Source organism: Salmo salar, chromosome 06 (assembly GCF_965601325.2).
Source record: "Salmo salar chromosome 06, fSalSal1, whole genome shotgun sequence".
Lineage (NCBI taxonomy): Eukaryota > Metazoa > Chordata > Actinopteri > Salmoniformes > Salmonidae > Salmo > Salmo salar.
Window position 1 is genome coordinate 13,774,578 of NC_138296.1, and position 18,209 is coordinate 13,792,786.

At 41.4% G+C, this 18,209-nt stretch overlaps 1 protein-coding gene across 1 annotated transcript; it reads right to left on the reverse strand.

Moving 5' to 3' along the window:
* Positions 1-4,135: 4,135 nt before the first annotated feature.
* Positions 4,136-17,906, reverse strand: LOC106606297 (uncharacterized). Its single transcript, XM_045719758.2, has 3 exons — positions 17,640-17,906; positions 5,392-5,575; positions 4,136-5,061 (listed from the first exon to the last, which is right to left on the reverse strand). The coding sequence occupies exons 1-3, from the start codon at positions 17,646-17,648 to the stop codon at positions 4,271-4,273; spliced, it is 984 nt and encodes a 327-aa protein (XP_045575714.2). The 5' UTR covers positions 17,649-17,906; the 3' UTR covers positions 4,136-4,270.
* Positions 17,907-18,209: the final 303 nt, after the last annotated feature.

Genomic DNA, 18,209 nt, shown 5'->3' on the forward strand with positions numbered 1-18,209 from the left:
ATATCATCCTAACCAACCGGCCCTCCAAATACACCTCTGCTGTCTTCAACCAGGATCTCAGCAATTACTGCCTCATTGCCTGCGTCCGTAATGGGTCTGCGGTCAAACGACCACCCCTCATCACTGTCAAATGCTCCCTAAAACACTTCAGCAAGCAAGCCTTTCTAATCAACCTGGCCCAGTTATCCTGGAAGGATATTGACCTCATTCCGTCAGTAGAGGATGCCTGGTTTTTCTTTAAAAGTGCTTTCCTCACCATCTTAAATAAGCATGCCCCATTCAAAAAATGTAGAACCAGGAATAGATATAGCCCTTGGTTCACTTCAGACCTGACTGCCCTTGACCAGCACCAAAACATTCTGTGACGTACTGCAATAGCATCTAATATACAACTACAACTATACAACTAGCATCTAATATACAACCGCGATATACAACTTTTCAGGGAAGTTAGGAACCAATATACACAGGCAGTTAGGAAAGCTAATGCTAGCTTTTTCAAACAGAAATTTGCATCCTGTAGCACAAACTCCAAAAAGTTCTGGGACACTGTAAAGTCCATGGAGAATAAGAGCACCTCCTCCCAGCTGCCCACTGCACTGAGGCTGGGAAACACTGTCACCACGAATAAATCCACGATAATTGAGAATTTCAATAAGCACTTTTCTATGGCTGGCCATGCTTTCCACCTGGCTACCCCTACTCCGGTCAACACCCCCCACAGCAACTCGCCCAAGCCTCCCCCATTTCTCCTTCACCCAAATCCAGATTGCTGATGTCCTGAAAGAGCTGCAAAATCTGGACCCCTACAAATCAACACTAACACTAACAAGATCCCCAAAGATTGGAAAGCTGCCGCGGTCATCCCCCTCTTCAAAGGGGGAGACACTCAAGACCCAAACTGCTACAGACCTATATCTATCCTACCCTGCCTTTCTAAGGTCTTCGAAAGCCAAGTTAACAAACAGATCACCGACCATTTCGAAACCCACCGTACCTTCTCCGCTATGCAATCTGGTTTCCGAGCTGGTCATGGGTGCACCTCAGCCACGCTCAAGGTCCTAAACGATATCATAACCGCCATCGATAATAGACGATCTGACCAAGGCTTTCGACTCTGTCAATCGCCACATTCTTATCGGCAGACTCAACAGCCTTGGTTTCTCAAATGACTGCCTCACCTGGTTCACCAACTACTTCACAGACAGAGTTCAGTGTGTCAAATCAGAGGGCCTGTTGTCCGGACCTCTGGCAGTCTCTATGGGGGTGCCACAGGGTTCAATCCGCGGGCCGAGTCTTTTCTCTGTATACATCAATGATGTCGCTCTTGCTGCTGGTGATTCTCTGATCCACCTCTACGCAGACAACACCATTCTGTATACTTCTGGCCCTTTGGACACTGTGTTAACTAACCTCCAGACGAGCTTCAATGCCATACAACTCTCCTTCCGTGGCCTCCAACTGCTCTTAAATGCAAGTAAAACTAAATGCATGCTCTTCAACCGATCGCTGCCCACACCTGCCCGCCCATCCAGCATCACTACTCTGGACGGTTCTGACTTAGAATATGTGGACAACTACAAATACCTAGGTGTCTGGTTAGACTGTAAACTCTCCTTCCAGACTATCCTTCCGATCCTTGACTTCGGCGATGTCATTTACAAAATAGCCTCCAACACTCTACTCAGCAATGTGGATGCAGTCTATCACAGTGCCATCTGTTTGTCACCAAAGCCCCATATACTACCCACCACCTGTATGCTCTCGTTGGCTGGCCCTCGCTTCATATTCGTCGCCAAACCCATTGGCTCCAGGTCATCTATAAGTCTTTGCTAGGTAAAGCCCAGCCTTATCTCAGCTCACTGGTCACCATAGCAGCACCCACCAGTAGCACGCGCTCCAGCAGGTACATTTCACTTGTCACCCCCAAAGCCAATTCCTCCTTTGGCCACCTTTCCGTCCAGTTCTCTGCTGCCAATGACTGGAACGAACTGCAAAAATCACTGAAGCTGGAGACTCATATCTCCCTCACTAGCTTTAAGCACCAACTATCAGAGCAGCTCACAGATCACTGCACCTGTACATAGCCCATCTGTAAATAGCCCATCCAACTACCTCATCCCCATCCTGTTATTTATTTTGCTCTTTTTCACCCCAGTATCTCTACTTGCACACTCATCTTCTGCACATCTATCACTCCAGTGTTTGATTGCTATACTGTAATTATTTCGCCACTATGGCCTATTTATTGCCTTACCTCCCTTATCCTACACACTGTATATAGACTCTTGTCTATTGTATTATTGACTGTATGTTTGTTTATTCCATGTGTAACTCTGTGTTGTTGTCTGTGTCGCACTGCTTTGCTTTATCTTGACCAGGTAGCAGTTTTTGTTCTCAACTAATCTACCTGGTTAAATAAAGGTGAAATAAAATACAACAACAACCACCCGAGCCACTGCCTGTTCACCCCGCTATCATCCAGGTGAGGTCAGTACAGGTGCAAAGCTGGGACTGAGAGACTGAAAAACAGCTTCTAGCCATCAGACTGTTAAACAGCTATCACTAGCACAGAGAGGTTGCTACCTACATACAGACTAAGTCATTGGCCACTTTAATAAATGGAACACTAGTCACTTTAATATAAGTTATGTAAACATTACTCATCTCATATGTATATACTGTATTCTATACCATCTACTGTATCTCAGTCTATGCCACTCTGACTTTGCTCCTCCATATATTTATATATTCTTAATTCCATTCCTCTACTTAGAGGTGTGTGTATTAGGTATATGTTGTGGAATTGTTAGATATTACTTGTTAGACATTGCTGCACTGTCGGAACTAAAAAGCACAAGCATTTCACTACACTGCTAACGATGTGTATGTGACCTATAAAATATGATTTGAAGAGATACATATTATGCTCCATACAGGTTACCACGGTTAATCAGACTTAGTAACCTGATTTAAGATAGGGAGATGATGTAACATGTATGCTGAGAGTCCTGAAGCAAGTGCAGGGAGTGAATCATTTTGTAAATAAACAAACATGGACAAAACAAGAAACACGAGCAGCTACAGACATGAAACAATAACACCTGGGGAAGGAACCAAAGGGAGTGACAGATATAGAGAAGGTAATCAAGAAGGTGATGAAGTCCAGGTGAGTCTGAGGTGCGTGTAACAATGGTGACAGGTGTGTGTAATAATGAGCAGCCTGGTGACCTAGAGCACTGGAGGGAGTATACTTGACAGATGTTCACTAAATGTTTTCTACAGATCCTTTATTTAGGGATCTGGAACCTCTTCACTAGATGTTTTATACTGATCCTTTATTTAGGGATCTGGAACCTCTTCACTAGATGTTTTATACTGATCCTTTATTTAGGGATCTGGAACCTCTTCACTAGATGTTTTATACTGATCCTTTATTTAGGGATCTGGAACCTCTTCACTAGATGTTTTATACGGATCCTTTATTTAGGGATCTGGAACCTCTTCACTAGATGTTTTATACGGATCCTTTATTTAGGGATCTGGAACCTCTTCACTAGATGTTTTATACGGATCCTTTATTTAGGGATCTGGAACCTCTTCACTAGATGTTTTATACTGATCCTTTATTTAGGGATCTGGAACCTCTTCACTAGATGTTTTATACTGATCCTTTATTTAGGGATCTGGAACCTCTTCACTAGATGTTTTATACTGATCCTTTATTTAGGGATCTGGAACCTCTTCACTAGATGTTTTATACTGATCCTTTATTTAGGGATCTGGAACCTCTTCACTAGATGTTTTATACTGATCCTTTATTTAGGGATCTGGAACCGGTGTCGGATAGGAGGGAGATGAAATATGACACATTTTTACTTTCTGGTGTTTTTTCATTGGCCCTAAATGAGCAAAGCTCTTTCCACATAAACAGACATAGGGTTTCTCTCCAGTGTGTGTTCGCTTGTGTGAATTCAGGCTTCCTGATTGAGCAAAGCTCTTTCCACAATGATCACAGCTGTAAGGCTTCTCTCCTGTGTGTGTTCGCTGGTGTATATTCCGGTTTACGGACTGAGAAAAGCCCCTTCCACAATGATCACAGCTGTAAGGTTTCTCTCCAGTGTGTGTTCGCTGGTGTGTAGTTAGTTTTTCGGATACAGCCAAGCTCTTCCCACACTGATCACAGCTATAAGGCTTCTCTCCTGTGTGTGTTCGCTGGTGTATAGTTAGTTTTTCGGATACAGCCAAGCTCTTCCCACACTGATCACAGCTATAGGGCTTCTCTCCAGTGTGTGTTCGCTGGTGTGTAGTCAGGGAGGAAGCTAGACCAAAGCTCTTCCCACATAGAGACATAAGTTCTCTCTCCAGTGTGTATTACCTGGTGTCTAATCAGGGAGGAAACTACAGAAAAGCTCTTCCCACACTGATCACAGCTATAAGGCTTCTCTCCTGTGTGTATTCGCTGGTGTATAGTTAGTTTTTCTGATACAGCAAAGCTCTTTCCACACTGATCACAGCTATAAGGCTTCTCTCCTGTGTGTATTCGCTGGTGTATGGTTAGTTTTGATGATATTGAAAAGCTCTTTCCACACTGATCACATCTATAAGGCTTCTCTCCTGTGTGTATTAGCTGGTGTGTAGTCAGGTTGACTGACTGATTAAAGCTCTTCCCACACTGATGACAGCTATAAGGCTTCTCTCCAGTATGTACACGCTGGTGTATGGTTAAGGCTCCTGCACTAACAAAGCTTTTCCCACAATCAAGGCAGGGGTAAGGCTTTTCCCCTGTATGAATTCTTACATTCGATTTGAAGGTGTTAGATGCAGCAAAACTCTTCCCACACTGATCACAGTGAATAATGAAGCCACTCTGGCTTGTGAAACTCTTCCCACAGTCAGAGCAGCAGTGGTGAGGTTTCTTCCCTGTATGTCTCTGCTGGTGTTTCTTGGGATGTTCTGATTGGGAGAGACTCTTCTCTGTCTCGTCAGCAACATGATGTTGTTGAGGCTCCCCAGATGATAAGCCCCTCCCACTGAGAGAACGACGGTTAGGGGTGTCCCCTGTGAAACAAAGACATTGGATAACTAGGTTTAGCAGACTTACAGCAGCAATTAGGGTTTGGTACCTTGCTCAAGGGCACAGACAGATTTTTACATTGTCGGCTCAGAGATTCGAATCGGCAACCGTTCGATTTGTGGCCCAACGCTCTTAACCACTAACCTACCTTCTGCCCTTATCAATATACACTCAGTGGCCAGTTTATTAGGTAACCCCCCCCCCCCCCTCCATATTCACGAAACTGGATCAACAATTTACTGTCTACTGAGTGTATACTGTTTATCAATCAATTAACAGATTGTAGTCTCATCCACACACCCAATTGTTCTTACTTGATGAAATCAAATCTCCATCTCCCTCCTCGTGTCCTTCTCTCACAGTTCCACTCAGCCCTGGTGTTTTCCTGCAGTCGACCAGCCTCACAGACACCCTCTTCAGACCCAGCAGTAAGGCACTACCAGGAGAGTTGTGACCAGGGGACTCCGGCAGGTTGGAGGGGGACGGGATAGCTCGGTCCTGGTGACCACAGGAAGTATTGTACATAGAATATCATGAGACCAAACATTTGATTACTTTATTCTATATCTGATTGGTGCATCCTTATAATACCTCCTTTCTCCTGAAGTGTGTAATAGTTCACTACTTTCCACAAATGCAGTTTTTTTCAATTCACTTTTTCAAATTTTTCTAAATGGAAGTGGTACTTGTAATGCCCCTTGTCTTATGTTCAGAACCTTTAAGCAGTCATTGGAGTTGAACACATCTTTCACCCCTGAGTTAATCTTGGTTGGTCAGCCGCTCTATTTAGTTCTGGGTTCATACGTGTTAGGAGGAGAGCTTAAGAGATGATGGAACGAGGAGGACGCCAACCTCTGCCAAATAGTGATTTGTCAAAATAACCAGAGGAAAAACCAAAACACCTGACCTACTGCTGCTCATTATGATGTAGTATTTTAACCTTTATTTAACTTGGCAAGTCAGTTAAGAACAAATTCATATTTTCAATGACGGCCTAGGAACAGTGGGTTAACTGCCTTGTTCATGGGCAGAACGACAGATTTTTACCTTGTTAGCTCGGGGATTCGATCTTTCAACCTTTGGGTTACTAGTCCAACGCTCTAACCACTAGGCTACCTGCCACCCTCCCTAGTGTTTAGAGCCAATTCCATCAGTTATTTGGTTTTACTTTCCACCCTGAATGAAATTCATGGCAATTTATACAGTTATCCCCATGTACAATAGAGCCACGTCTTTCTGGTGCCTTTTACAGCTGGTTCCTAGCCTAAAGCATTGCAGAGTTATGCATCCTATACATTTATATAGTCAGAGTTTGGGGGGCATTAGTCCCCTCCCCCACCCAATGCTCCACACCACTGGAATGGCCGTTGACAAATATCCAACACATGGGCTAGTATACCATCCAGATCAGAGCTGTAGATGCAATCAAGCCTGTCTAATGGCAGAGTTGTTATTTTGGCAATGTTGATCAACACATATTTGGATAAAAAATTCAAGACAGGAAAAGGAGCATACTAGAATCTATTTTGGATGTACGAAACTGGTGAGTTTGTTCTGATGCAAGAAAACATGCATTTGAACACTGCAGTAAACAACATGCTGTTTACATGTGTATTTAACCTCCTCCGCCCTCCCTTCGGCAAATCAGATCCCGACTCCAATCTGCTACTCTCTTCCCATCCACATCGACGGTCAAGTTTCTTTTGTACACATCACTGAAAATCTGAAATGGTCCACCCACACAGACAATGTGGTGAAGAAGGCTGAACAGCGCCTCTTCAACCTCAGGAGGCTGAAGAAATTCATCTTGGCCCCTAATACCCAGAAGGCGAGGTTAGTACAGGTGCATCAAAGCTGGGACATAGAAGCTGTTTTTCAGTCTCTAACTCAAGGCTGTCAGACTGTTAAATAGCCATCACTAACCAGCCTCCACCCAGTACCCTGCCTTGAACGTAGTCACTGTCACTAGCTGACCAACACCCAGTTGCGCTACCATGTAACTTAGAGGCTGCTGCCCTATGTACATAGACATGGAACACTGGTCACTTTAATAATGTTTACATACTGTTTTAACCACTTCATATGTATATACTATATTCTAGTCAAGGCCATCCTATTCAACTATTGCTGTATATATACTAAATATTCTATCCACATACTGTATATCTGTAGAATATGTATTATTGAATTTTGTGTGTGTGTATGATATACTAAATATTCTATCCACATACTGTCCATAATGTCTATACATCCTGTGATGGAAAATATTATGTGAAGAGTAGCCTTGAAAATGTTCATTTTGTCATTGTGTCATAAATAATCCTTGGTTCCTGCCTGTGCTTGGTAAAGATATGACCCCCTCCTTAGGATCATCTGGTAGATCGTCCAGAATATGTTCTATAAGTTAAGACAGGAGATGGTGCCAGACATGCCAGAACCAACCCTATGAACGATGACTATGTAACGTGTCTGTAACCAGTATATAAGAGATCTAACGGGACTGCCGAGGGAACTACCTTCAGAACGGTACTTTATGCCTCCAAGTTTGACTGACCTCTCCATCATGCTGATTATAAACAATGATTAATTTGTGATTATCTTAAGTGTCCCTGTGTAGAATTTACACAACAATTCCAATCCCATTACACTACATGTATGTATGTAGTATGTAGACATGCGCTCGTCGAACATCTCATTTCAAAATCATGGACATTAATATGGAGTTGGTCCCCCCCTTTGCTGCTATAACAGCCTCCACTCTCCAGGGAAGGCTTTCCACGAGATGTTGGAACATTTCTTCGGGGACTTGCTTCAATTCAGCCACGAGCATTGGTGAGGTCGTGCACTAATGTTGGCTAATTAAGCCTGGCTTGCGGTCTGTGTTCCAATTCATCCCAAAGGTGTTTGATGGGGTTGCGGTCAGGGCTCTGTGCGGGCCAGTCAAGTTCTTCCACACCAATCTCAACAAACCATTTCTGTATGGAGGTTGGCAATGTCATGCTGAAACAGGAAAGGGCCTTCCCCAAACTGTTGCACCAAGTTGGAAGCACAGAATCATCTAGAACGTAATTCTAGAACTCCCTTCACTGTAACTAAGGGACCAAGCCCGAACCATGAAAAACAACCCCAGACAATTATTCCTCCTCCACCAAAATGTACAGTTGGCACTATGCATTGGGGCAGGTAGCGTTCTCCTGGCATCTGCCAAACCCAGACTGGTCCGTCGGCGGCGAGCCTTACACCACTCAAGCCGACGCTTGGCATTGCGCATGGTGATCTTTGGATTGTGTGCGGCTGCTCAGCTCTGGAAACCCATTGCATGTAACTACCGACGAACAGTTATTGTGCTGCCGTTGTGTCCAGAGGCAGTTTGGAACTCGGTAGGGAGTGTTGCAACCGAGGACGGACGATTTTTACTCACTGCGCGCTTCAGTACTCGGCGGTCCCATTCTGTGAGCCCGTGTGGCGTACCCCTTCTCAATTGACCCATTGTTGCTCCTAGACGTTCTACTTCACAATAACAGCACTTACAGTTGACCGGGGAAGCTCTAGCAGGGCTTGTTGGAAAGGTAGCATCCTATTATGGTGCCACGTTGAAAGTCACTGAACTCTTCAGTAAGGCCATTCTACTGCCAATGTTTGTCTATGGAGATTGCATGGCGGTGTGCTCAATTTTATACACCTGTCAGCAACGGGTGTGGCTGAAATAGCCAAATCCGATCATTTGAAGGGTGGTCCACATACTTATGAATGCACTGTATTTATACTCTGGACTAATATTTCTATATTTCTTAATTTCATTATTTTGCTTTTAGATTCGTGTGTAACATTATTGTTGTGAATTGTTAGATATTACTGCAATGTTGGAACTAGGAACACAAGCATTTCACTACACCCGCAATAACATCTGCTAAGTATGTGTATGTGACCAATACAATCTGATTTTATTTGTTTTCTCAGCTACAGTTTGAGTTGTGTCCTGTCTGACAGTGAAAAAATGGCTAGCTCTTACCATAGCTTGAACTATGGAGTAGCTAGCTAGCGTTTGCGGTGGAAATTACAACATTGTTATTCAAATGACCTTTTATATTAGAATATTCTTCAATTAGTACTTTCACACAGTCTGTTGGCCTGAGAGGAGCCTCTGAGGCTTAATGCTGGTAGTTGATTTATGATGCCTTGGTGATAAACACGGGCGGAAATCCCGGGGGGGGACACGACCCCCCCATCCTTGGAAAAATATTTGTCCCCCCCAATATATCACTGAAACATAACTATGTAATTTAAATAATATTAATAATACGCAATGAAAGCAATTGTGCTGATTATAGACACTTAATAGCGCGTTTTTGAGATTCAAAAGATTGCGACCCCCCCCACCCTTTGCCTCAATGTTTTGATCCACTGCCAGTTCCTTAGTTGGCAAGGTAACAGAGGGGTCGTATCTACTGTCTGAAAGGCACTCAATGAACATAACTGAAGTGAGGTTAATCCAGTCAATCGCGCACACACACTAGCTGAATATGCAGAGCTAGCGCGCAAATATTAACTATTAAGCTAGCTAGTACCTATTCCATTTATGTGGCCTCGTCAAAGATGGGATCTTTGCTATCATCAATTTATTCCAAGATCAGCATGCAGATGATGTAAGTTAGTGCTTCAAAGTCCCTGCGATAAGGTTAGCGATAAACTGAAGTCCGAACTGAACAGAACTACACTCTCTTCTACCATTGTCTTAAATATATTTAATGGTCTCGTTGCAAAAGCTAAATTGTCGCAAGGGAACTTTTATTTATTTATTTTATTTCACCTTTATTTAACCCGGGTAGCAAAGATTATAGCAAACACCACTGAAACGGAATTGGTGCTCGCTAGCTTTGCAAATTCAGCTATTGTTGGAAGCCAGCCAATATGAAACAAACTATTAAAATTACAAAAGGTTGCAGCTATTGTGTAAATGGTGAACTCATACAGCTGTCAACTCTTGTCATTTTAATCCGTTTCACATTTGCTAGCTACCTTTTAGATCGAAGCCCAAATAGAATGATAAAAGATGATAGAAGCCCATCTCCTACTGTAAATAACCTACACACTGTGTGTGTGTAGCCAGCCAGCCAGCCAGGTAGAAAAATGGCAGAAAAATAAAAGACGGACATCAGAGTATTTTTCAGTAAACCAAAACGCAAAGTAAGAACCCTAGTAGCCTAATATCTCAAAGACTAGTTGATAAAATGTTCATAAGAAAGAAATGAAATTCTAATGGAAATGTTTCACAATGATGTCATTAGGCAGAGCAGGCAACAGATGGCACACAAACAGCAGAGTTGGGGACAGATATGCAGGGACAGACTGGCAGAGACAGGGAGTCTCAGGTAAGTTTGTTGAGTCTTTGTTTGGCAACATGAAAGGTTCTCAATTTTTTTTACTTGTAAAATATGAACATAATTGGAAAATGCCATGGATACCCCCACTCTCAACTTAAACTGGTGACTGAACTAAGATTTGTTAAAGGCAATGGTATTGCTGTTGTGATTAGTTGTGTCGTTTTGGGTACCGGTAGTTAGCAGTACGGCAAACACCTTATTTCTTTGGTTCCTCAATATACATTTACCATATTACAATGTAGGCTATGTGTTACAGCACTACTTTTGGTGTCCCCGTCAGGAATTGCTCTTGAGAAAATTTAATGTAATTGTCCCCTCCAAAGTTGATATCAGATTTTCGCCCCTGGTGATAAGACGTAAAGACTACATTCCATTCCATGATTAGTATATGTGTGAAATGCTGTTCTGTCTGCCAGGGCCAGGCAAACTCTCCCTCCAGTTTCTCTCCCACATCGCAAATGGACACTGGACTTCATCTGTTGTGGGAAGGACCCAGTGTCCTATGCATTATCATTTCTGTATAAACAAGTAGTAAATGACCTAGAGACAGACATTTGGCGCCATGTAAATATTGCTGTCTGTTGCGTGAAAGCACAATGTACCCTTGTATCATTTCACATAACTTTTTCCTAACCCTGCTTATTTTGGGCTTTTAACTCTACGCCATTGGGTGACCGTTAACGCTCCATTACTGCAGTAATTATTAATAAAGTTTTATGGTTTTGTAGAAATATAAAAGCTTCTCCTTCGATTAGAACACGTTGCAAAAGTCCATTGCATGCATTGTAAGGTAGCAGCGTGACAATTTTGTTTTTAACTGATGTAACTAGCTAACCATGTTTTGTGGAAAAATGTATGACTGCCATTTGGACATGAACTAGCTATTGTTGTCAGCTGTTATTGTCTGCTACCTAACTAATGGCTGCAGTTATTTGCGTAACAACCCTTCCATAAACAATTACAGCTAGTTAATGTTCTTTGCCTGTTCGTTACCTAGCTAGCTACAAAAGATAACTTAGCTGTTGGACTTCGGAAAACAAGCTAACTTTAGCTAATAGCAGCTGTATTGTTGCCAAGCAACAGAGTTCCTGACCAGGTTTGATAGAACTCTGAGATTTGTCTGAAAATCAATTAGTAATATCAGAAATGCCACAAAAAGGTAGCACATCATTGATTCATAATGGACGGAAATGTGCACGTGAGAGCGATAATATTATCAATGTAATAAAAAATTATGCATTTACAAAATGTGTCAATCTGAAAAGTCCAAAGGTCACTTTATGGAAGCTATATGTCTGACTCCCTGATCAGATTAAGGCTAAATAAAAACAAGTGTTGTTTTTAATCCAAAGCAAGAATTTGAGCTAAACAGGTGCAGAAAACACTCTAAACTCACGACTATAATGGAATGGAATATAACATAATAATAATAGTCCAAATGATATTTTTTGAAAATGTGTTGGTAGTGAGATGCGTATATCAAAGTTACTAATCAAAAAAGAGTAATAATTTGAAAAGGGGCAATTAACATGCTGGACTAGCGCATCGTTGGCCATGAATTAAAGGCTAACGAGCTAGCATTTTAGCCAGGTTGTATAGCACAACAAAAACTAAAAGCGTGTACTGTATCCATCTACAAATTCGTTGAGTCAACACACAGAAATCGGTACCATGGATAGACACATCATATTTAGCTTAGGTTGATGGGACAAAATCGTTTATGGCATCTTTTAGTTGTCACTGTTGTAGACTAAACCTAGGTGATTTAGATTATGTTGAAGTAGTGCTGGAATAGTTGAGGCAGCCCCTGTTATCTTTGCGGTAACTAAATCAAGTTCTTTAGTAGTTCGAAAATGTCAGAAACATGAACTTGCTTGACCATGTTATTTTACCCACTCAACGTTACTACTGTAAGGTGAACCTTGTCCTCATTATTTCTCCATGGTTCTGACTTTACCTACTCGTTACATATTGCCTTGTATCAATCTGTGTGCTTTAGGCTAGTAGGCTACTTGGCTGAAGGACAAAATATCCCAAGTGTTTATTACCATCATTGTTTATTTTGTCCAGCTGTTCAAATGGAACGAATGGATATGGAAGGTCAAAGATGATTAAAACTAGGCTTATACATAATATATACCACATTAGGCATACTGTTAATAAAAGTAAACCAAATTTACCTGATCCATCGTGGAAGCTATTCTTTCTTTAGCGTTTCTTCAACAACAAAAAAGTGACAGTAAATCTGTAGCTAGCCTACACTACAGTTACTTTCTTTGTTACAACATTCAGATAAAGAACAGCTAGACCAGAGCAATCAAACATTTTTAAATATCAAAACTCGATTTAAGTTGTGACAAATAAGTGTCTGATGTGGATTAATCTTACTTCTGATAGATCCTGGATAAGATTTTACCTGATCTATTAAAGTCAATAAAACATTCAACACCCTATCCACCAAGAATCCTGTTGTCTGTTATCGTCTACCTCTACACGAGAGTCTGTTGGAACAAAGTCCCCTTCGACCGTCCAGATAGTTTGAATTGTCTCAGACACAGCAAAAGTAGCCTATAAAATACTAGACGGGTTACAGCAGCGCTCGCCGTGGAGCGAACCAGTAAAACCCGATGTCCGTTCAATCCGACATCTGTAGCGGCCATAAACAATTTACAGCGAAGCAGCCTTGGTAGAGGTTGGGGCATTCATCCTTCCTGCGATCCGCAGAGCAGACTGTGAAGGATGGGGTCTAATTCTTCTTTGGTATTATGGCGGTTCGCAAAGTTTTTTTTATAGGTGCATGCCGCCACCTACTGATTTGTCTGTTTATCAGCTTACTATTATGTAGTACTAGTCTGCTGTATGAATTAATTACACTTTGTGAAAATTCCCAACCAACTAACCCTACACCTATTAAAACATCATTATTCCACTGATCCTACACCAGGCAAGCAGACTGGGAGGACGGGATTTTATCGTTCAAAACAACTTGTAACTCTGCAGTAAAATATTGTACACCCAAGTACTTCACTGCAGCTGCCACCACATCTATCCACTATGATTTATGTTCTATTCCTGCAACCCCCCAATAAAACCTTACTGAAGCATGTTATTCCAATCACTCTCTATTGACCTCAGCCTAATCACAGAGATCCTCTCAGGATCCTTCACCCTGGACTAGAGGTCGACCGATTATGATTTTTTTAACGCCGATGCCGATTATTGGAGGACCAAATAAACTGATACCGATTAATCGGACAATTTTTTTGTTTGTTATTTGTAATAATGACAATTACAACAATACTGAATGAACACTTATTTTAACTTAATATAATACATAAATACTATCAATTTAGCCTAAAATAAATAATGAAACATGTTCAATTTGGTTTAAATAATGCAAAAACAAAGTGTTGGAGAAGAAAGTAAAAGTGCAATATGTGCCATGTAAAAAAGCTAACGTTTAAGTTCCTTGCTCAGAACATGAGAACATATGAAAGCTGGTGGTTCCTTTTAACATGAGTCTTCAATATTCCCAGGTAAGAAGTTTTAGGTTGTAGTTATTATAGCAATTATAGGACTATTTCTCGCTATACGATTTGTATTTCATATACCTTTGACTATTGGATGTTCTTATAGGCACTTTAGTATTGCCAGTGTAACAGTATAGCTTCCGTCCCTCTCCTCGCTCCTACCTGGCCTCAAACCAGGAACACATTGACAACAGCCACCCTTGAAGCAGCATTACCCATGCAGAGCAAGGGGAACAACTACTCCAAGTCTCAGAGCGAGTGACGTTTGAAACGCTATTAGCGCGCACCCGGCTAACTAGCTAGCCATTTCACATCGGTTACACCAGCCTAATCTTGGGAGTTGATAGGCTTGAAGTCATAAACAACGCAATGCTTGAAGAATTGCGAAGGGCTGCTGGCAAAACGCACGAAAGTGCTGTTTGAATGAATGCTTACGAGCCTGCTGGTGCCTACCACCGCTCAGTCAGACTGCTCTATCAAATATCAAATCATAGACTGAATTATAATATAATAAACACACAGAAATACGAGCCTTAGGTCATTAATATGGTCGAATCCGGAAACTATCATCTCGAAAAGAAAACGTTTATTTTTTCAGTGAAATACGGAACCGTTCCGTATTTTATCTAACGGGTGGCATCCCTAAGTCTAAATATTCCTGTTACATTGCACAACCTTCAATGTTATGTCATAATTACGTACAATTCTGGCAAATTAGTTCGCAACGAGCCAGGCGGCCCAAACTGTTGCATATAGTCTGACTCTGCGTGCAATGAACGCAAGAGAACTGACACAATGTCACCTGGTTAATATTGCCTGCTAACCTGGATTTTTTTAGCTAAATATGCAGGTTTAAAAATAGATACTTCTGTGTATTGATTTTAAGAAAGGCATTGATGTTTATGGGTAGGTACACGTTGGAGCAACGACAGTCCTTTTTCGCGAATGCGCACCGCATCGATTATATGCAACGCAGGACAGGCTAGATAAACTAGTAATATCATCAACCATGTGTAGTTAACTAGTGATTATGATTTTTATTTTTTATTTTTTTTATTTCACCTTTATTTAACCAGGTAGGCAAGTTGAGAACAAGTTCTCATTTACAATTGCGACCTGGCCAAGATAAAGCAAAGCAGTTCGACAACATACAAAAACACAGAGTTACACATGGAGTAAAACAACATACAATCAATGATACAGTAGAAAAAATTAAGACTATATACAATGTGAGCAAATTATGTGAGATAAGGGAGGTAAAGGCAAAAAAGGCCATGGTGGCGAAGTAAATAAAGTATAGCAAGTAAAACACTGGAATGGTATATTTGTTATTTGAAGAAAGTTCAAAGTTAAAATATAAATAATATCATAAAGGAGCAAAATAAATAAAATAAATAAATACAGTAGGGGAAGAGGTAGTAGTTTGGGCTAAATTATAGATGGGCTATGTACATGTGCAGTGATCTGGGAGCTGGTGCTTAAAGCTAGTGAGGGAGATAAGTGTTTCCAGTTTCAGAGATTTTTGTAGTTCGTTCCAGTCATTGGCAGCAGAGAACTGGAAGTAGAGACGACCAAAGGAGGAGTTGGCTTTAGGGGTGACCAGAGAGATATACCTGCTGGAGCGCGTGCTTCAGGTGGGTGCTGCTATGGTGACCAGTGAGCGGAGATAGGGGGGGACTTTACCTAGCAGGGTCTTGTAGATGACCTGGAGCCAATGTGTTTGGCGACGATTATGAAGCGAAGGCCAGCCAACGAGAGCGTACAGGTCGCAGTGGTGGGTAGTATATGGGGCTTTGGTGACAAAACGGATGGCACTGTGATAGACTGCATCCAGCTTGTTGAGTAGGGTATTGGAGGCTATTTTGTAAATGACATCGCCGAAGTCGAGGATTGGTAGGATGGTCAGTTTTACGAGGGTATGTTTGGCAGCATGAGTGAAGGATGCTTTGTTGCGAAATAGGAAGCCAATTCTAAATGTACCTTTTGATTGGAGATGATTGATGTGAGTCTGGAAGGAGAGTTTACAGTCTAACCAGACACCTAGGTATTTGTAGTTGTCCACAAATTCTAAGTCAGAACCGTCCAGAGAAGTGATGCTGGACAGGCGGGTAGGTGCAGGCAGCGATCGGTTGAAGAGCATGCATTTAGTTTTACTTGTATTTAGGAGCAGTTGGAGACCACGGAAGGAGAGTTGTATGGCATTGAAGCTCGTCTGGAGGGTTGTTAACACAGTGTCCAAAGAAGGGCCAGAAGTATACAGAATGGTGTCGTCTGCGTAGAGGTGGATCAGAGATTCACCAGCAGCAAGAGCGACATCATTGATGTATACAGAGAAAAGAGTTGGCCCAAGATTGATTGATAGTTTTTTTATAAGATAAGTTAATGCTAGCTAGCAACTTACCTTGGCTTCTTACTGCATTCGTGTAACAGGCAGGCTCCTCGTGGAGTGCAATGTAAAGCAGGTGGTTAGAGCGTTGGACTAGTTAACCGTAAGGTTGTGTAACCGATGTGAAATGGCTAGTTAGTTAGCGGTGGTGCGCGCTAATAGCGTTTCAATCAGTGACGTCACTCGCTCTGAGACCTGAAGTAGGGTTTCCCCTTGGGTTGCAAGGGCCGCGGCTTTTGTGGCGCGATGGGTAAGGACCCTGTTATAAATATGGTAACGGCTAGACAGCTCACTACGAGAGGTGGGGAATGTGTTGTGTATCTCCAATCAAGTTGATTTGAACGTTTTAATCGACAATGGTGTCATATTGGCTTAGATACGATGGTAGGGAGATTTGAATTTAACAGAAATGCTGAATCCAGATGTCTTCGCTCCAATGTTTTTTCAAGTTCTAATGTAAAAAACTATATCAAAACTATTTTATTTTAGACATACGTGATATTGGGATTACTCTGAAAAGCACACATGGACATTTCCTATGGGCGGATATGAAATCATTCAATATCCTGAGATCTTATTCTCTCAATATGATGACAAATACTGACAATAAGCCTACGTTGTATATTTTCTCAGCACATACAATACATATGCTATTGACTGAGGTCCACATCAGGATGGATCTTGATATGCTAAGACAATTTCTGATGCTTATTTGCGCTGAGGACCTGCTCAATAATTGGACTAATATTAACTCCATATCATTCTTCGACACTAGCTATCATTGTTGTATTCCCCATGTATAAAGACGGGGCAAACACAAGCTAACAACAATCACCTATTTTCAATTGTCATTTTTTTTATTTGGGCGCAACAAATTAGTGTGTAAACGGTGTGTGTGGTCGAACTGACATCAGGATAAACCATTTGAGGTGATCAAAGAAGTTAACCGGTGCCTTCAAAGCCTCTCAATGGCCAATACATAGCATCAGCAATCCAGGGTTTATATACATCACTGGTGTTGCCGATGCCTAATTATTTCTCCCTGCTTCTGACTTTACCTGCTGCTGGTTGAGCATTGCCTTGTATTATCAATCTGTGTGCGACAGGCTAGTAAACCACTTGGTTTAAATTACCACCATGGTTTCAATTGTCTTGTTGTTCAAATCGAACTCATGGCTGTGGAAGATCAAACGTGAAAACTGGACCTAGACATTTTATACACCACAATAGGATTACTATTAATAAAAGTCAACCAAACTTACCCGATCCATCGTGGAAGCTAATGTTACTGTATTCTTTCTTCAACGTTTCTTCAAATAAAACACGAAACTAAATGTGTATTCTAGTTACTTTCTTTGTCACAACGTTCAGATAAAGAAAAGATAGACCACACCTTTTATAAAATCAAAACTCGATTTAAATTGTGACAAATGAACGTCTCATGTAGACTAATCTTACATTAGAAACATCCTGCAAACGCCTGTGGAATTCTATTTGGTTTGAAAACTCGATAGAAGCTGGTAACAAACAACTTCCTGTTGATGCTTTTCGGCTTCTTCTGTGGTGTTTAAGAGGTTCCGCCACCTACTGTACATAGTCATCAACACCTCTCTTCAAGTGGGTGAGGCGGTTATGGGAGTCATTATGCTAGAAAATAATTATGTATTATATCATGAATCTATTTAAACTGTACATTATTTCATTTTTCACTGTTTTAGTATAACCCTGAATGATAGTAAATGCATTATGTCCACGTGTGGTTGTATTGTTTTTATATTTTCAAATAAAAAATAAATTAAAATCATAAATCTAAGGTATTTATATAAACAACA

Coding starts and splice junctions, on each gene's coding strand:
- LOC106606297 (XM_045719758.2), bottom strand. Junction 5,062..5,391: donor TGGAGATTTGATTTCATCAA/GTAAGAACAATT, acceptor TTTGTTTCACAG/GGGACACCCCTAACCGTCGT.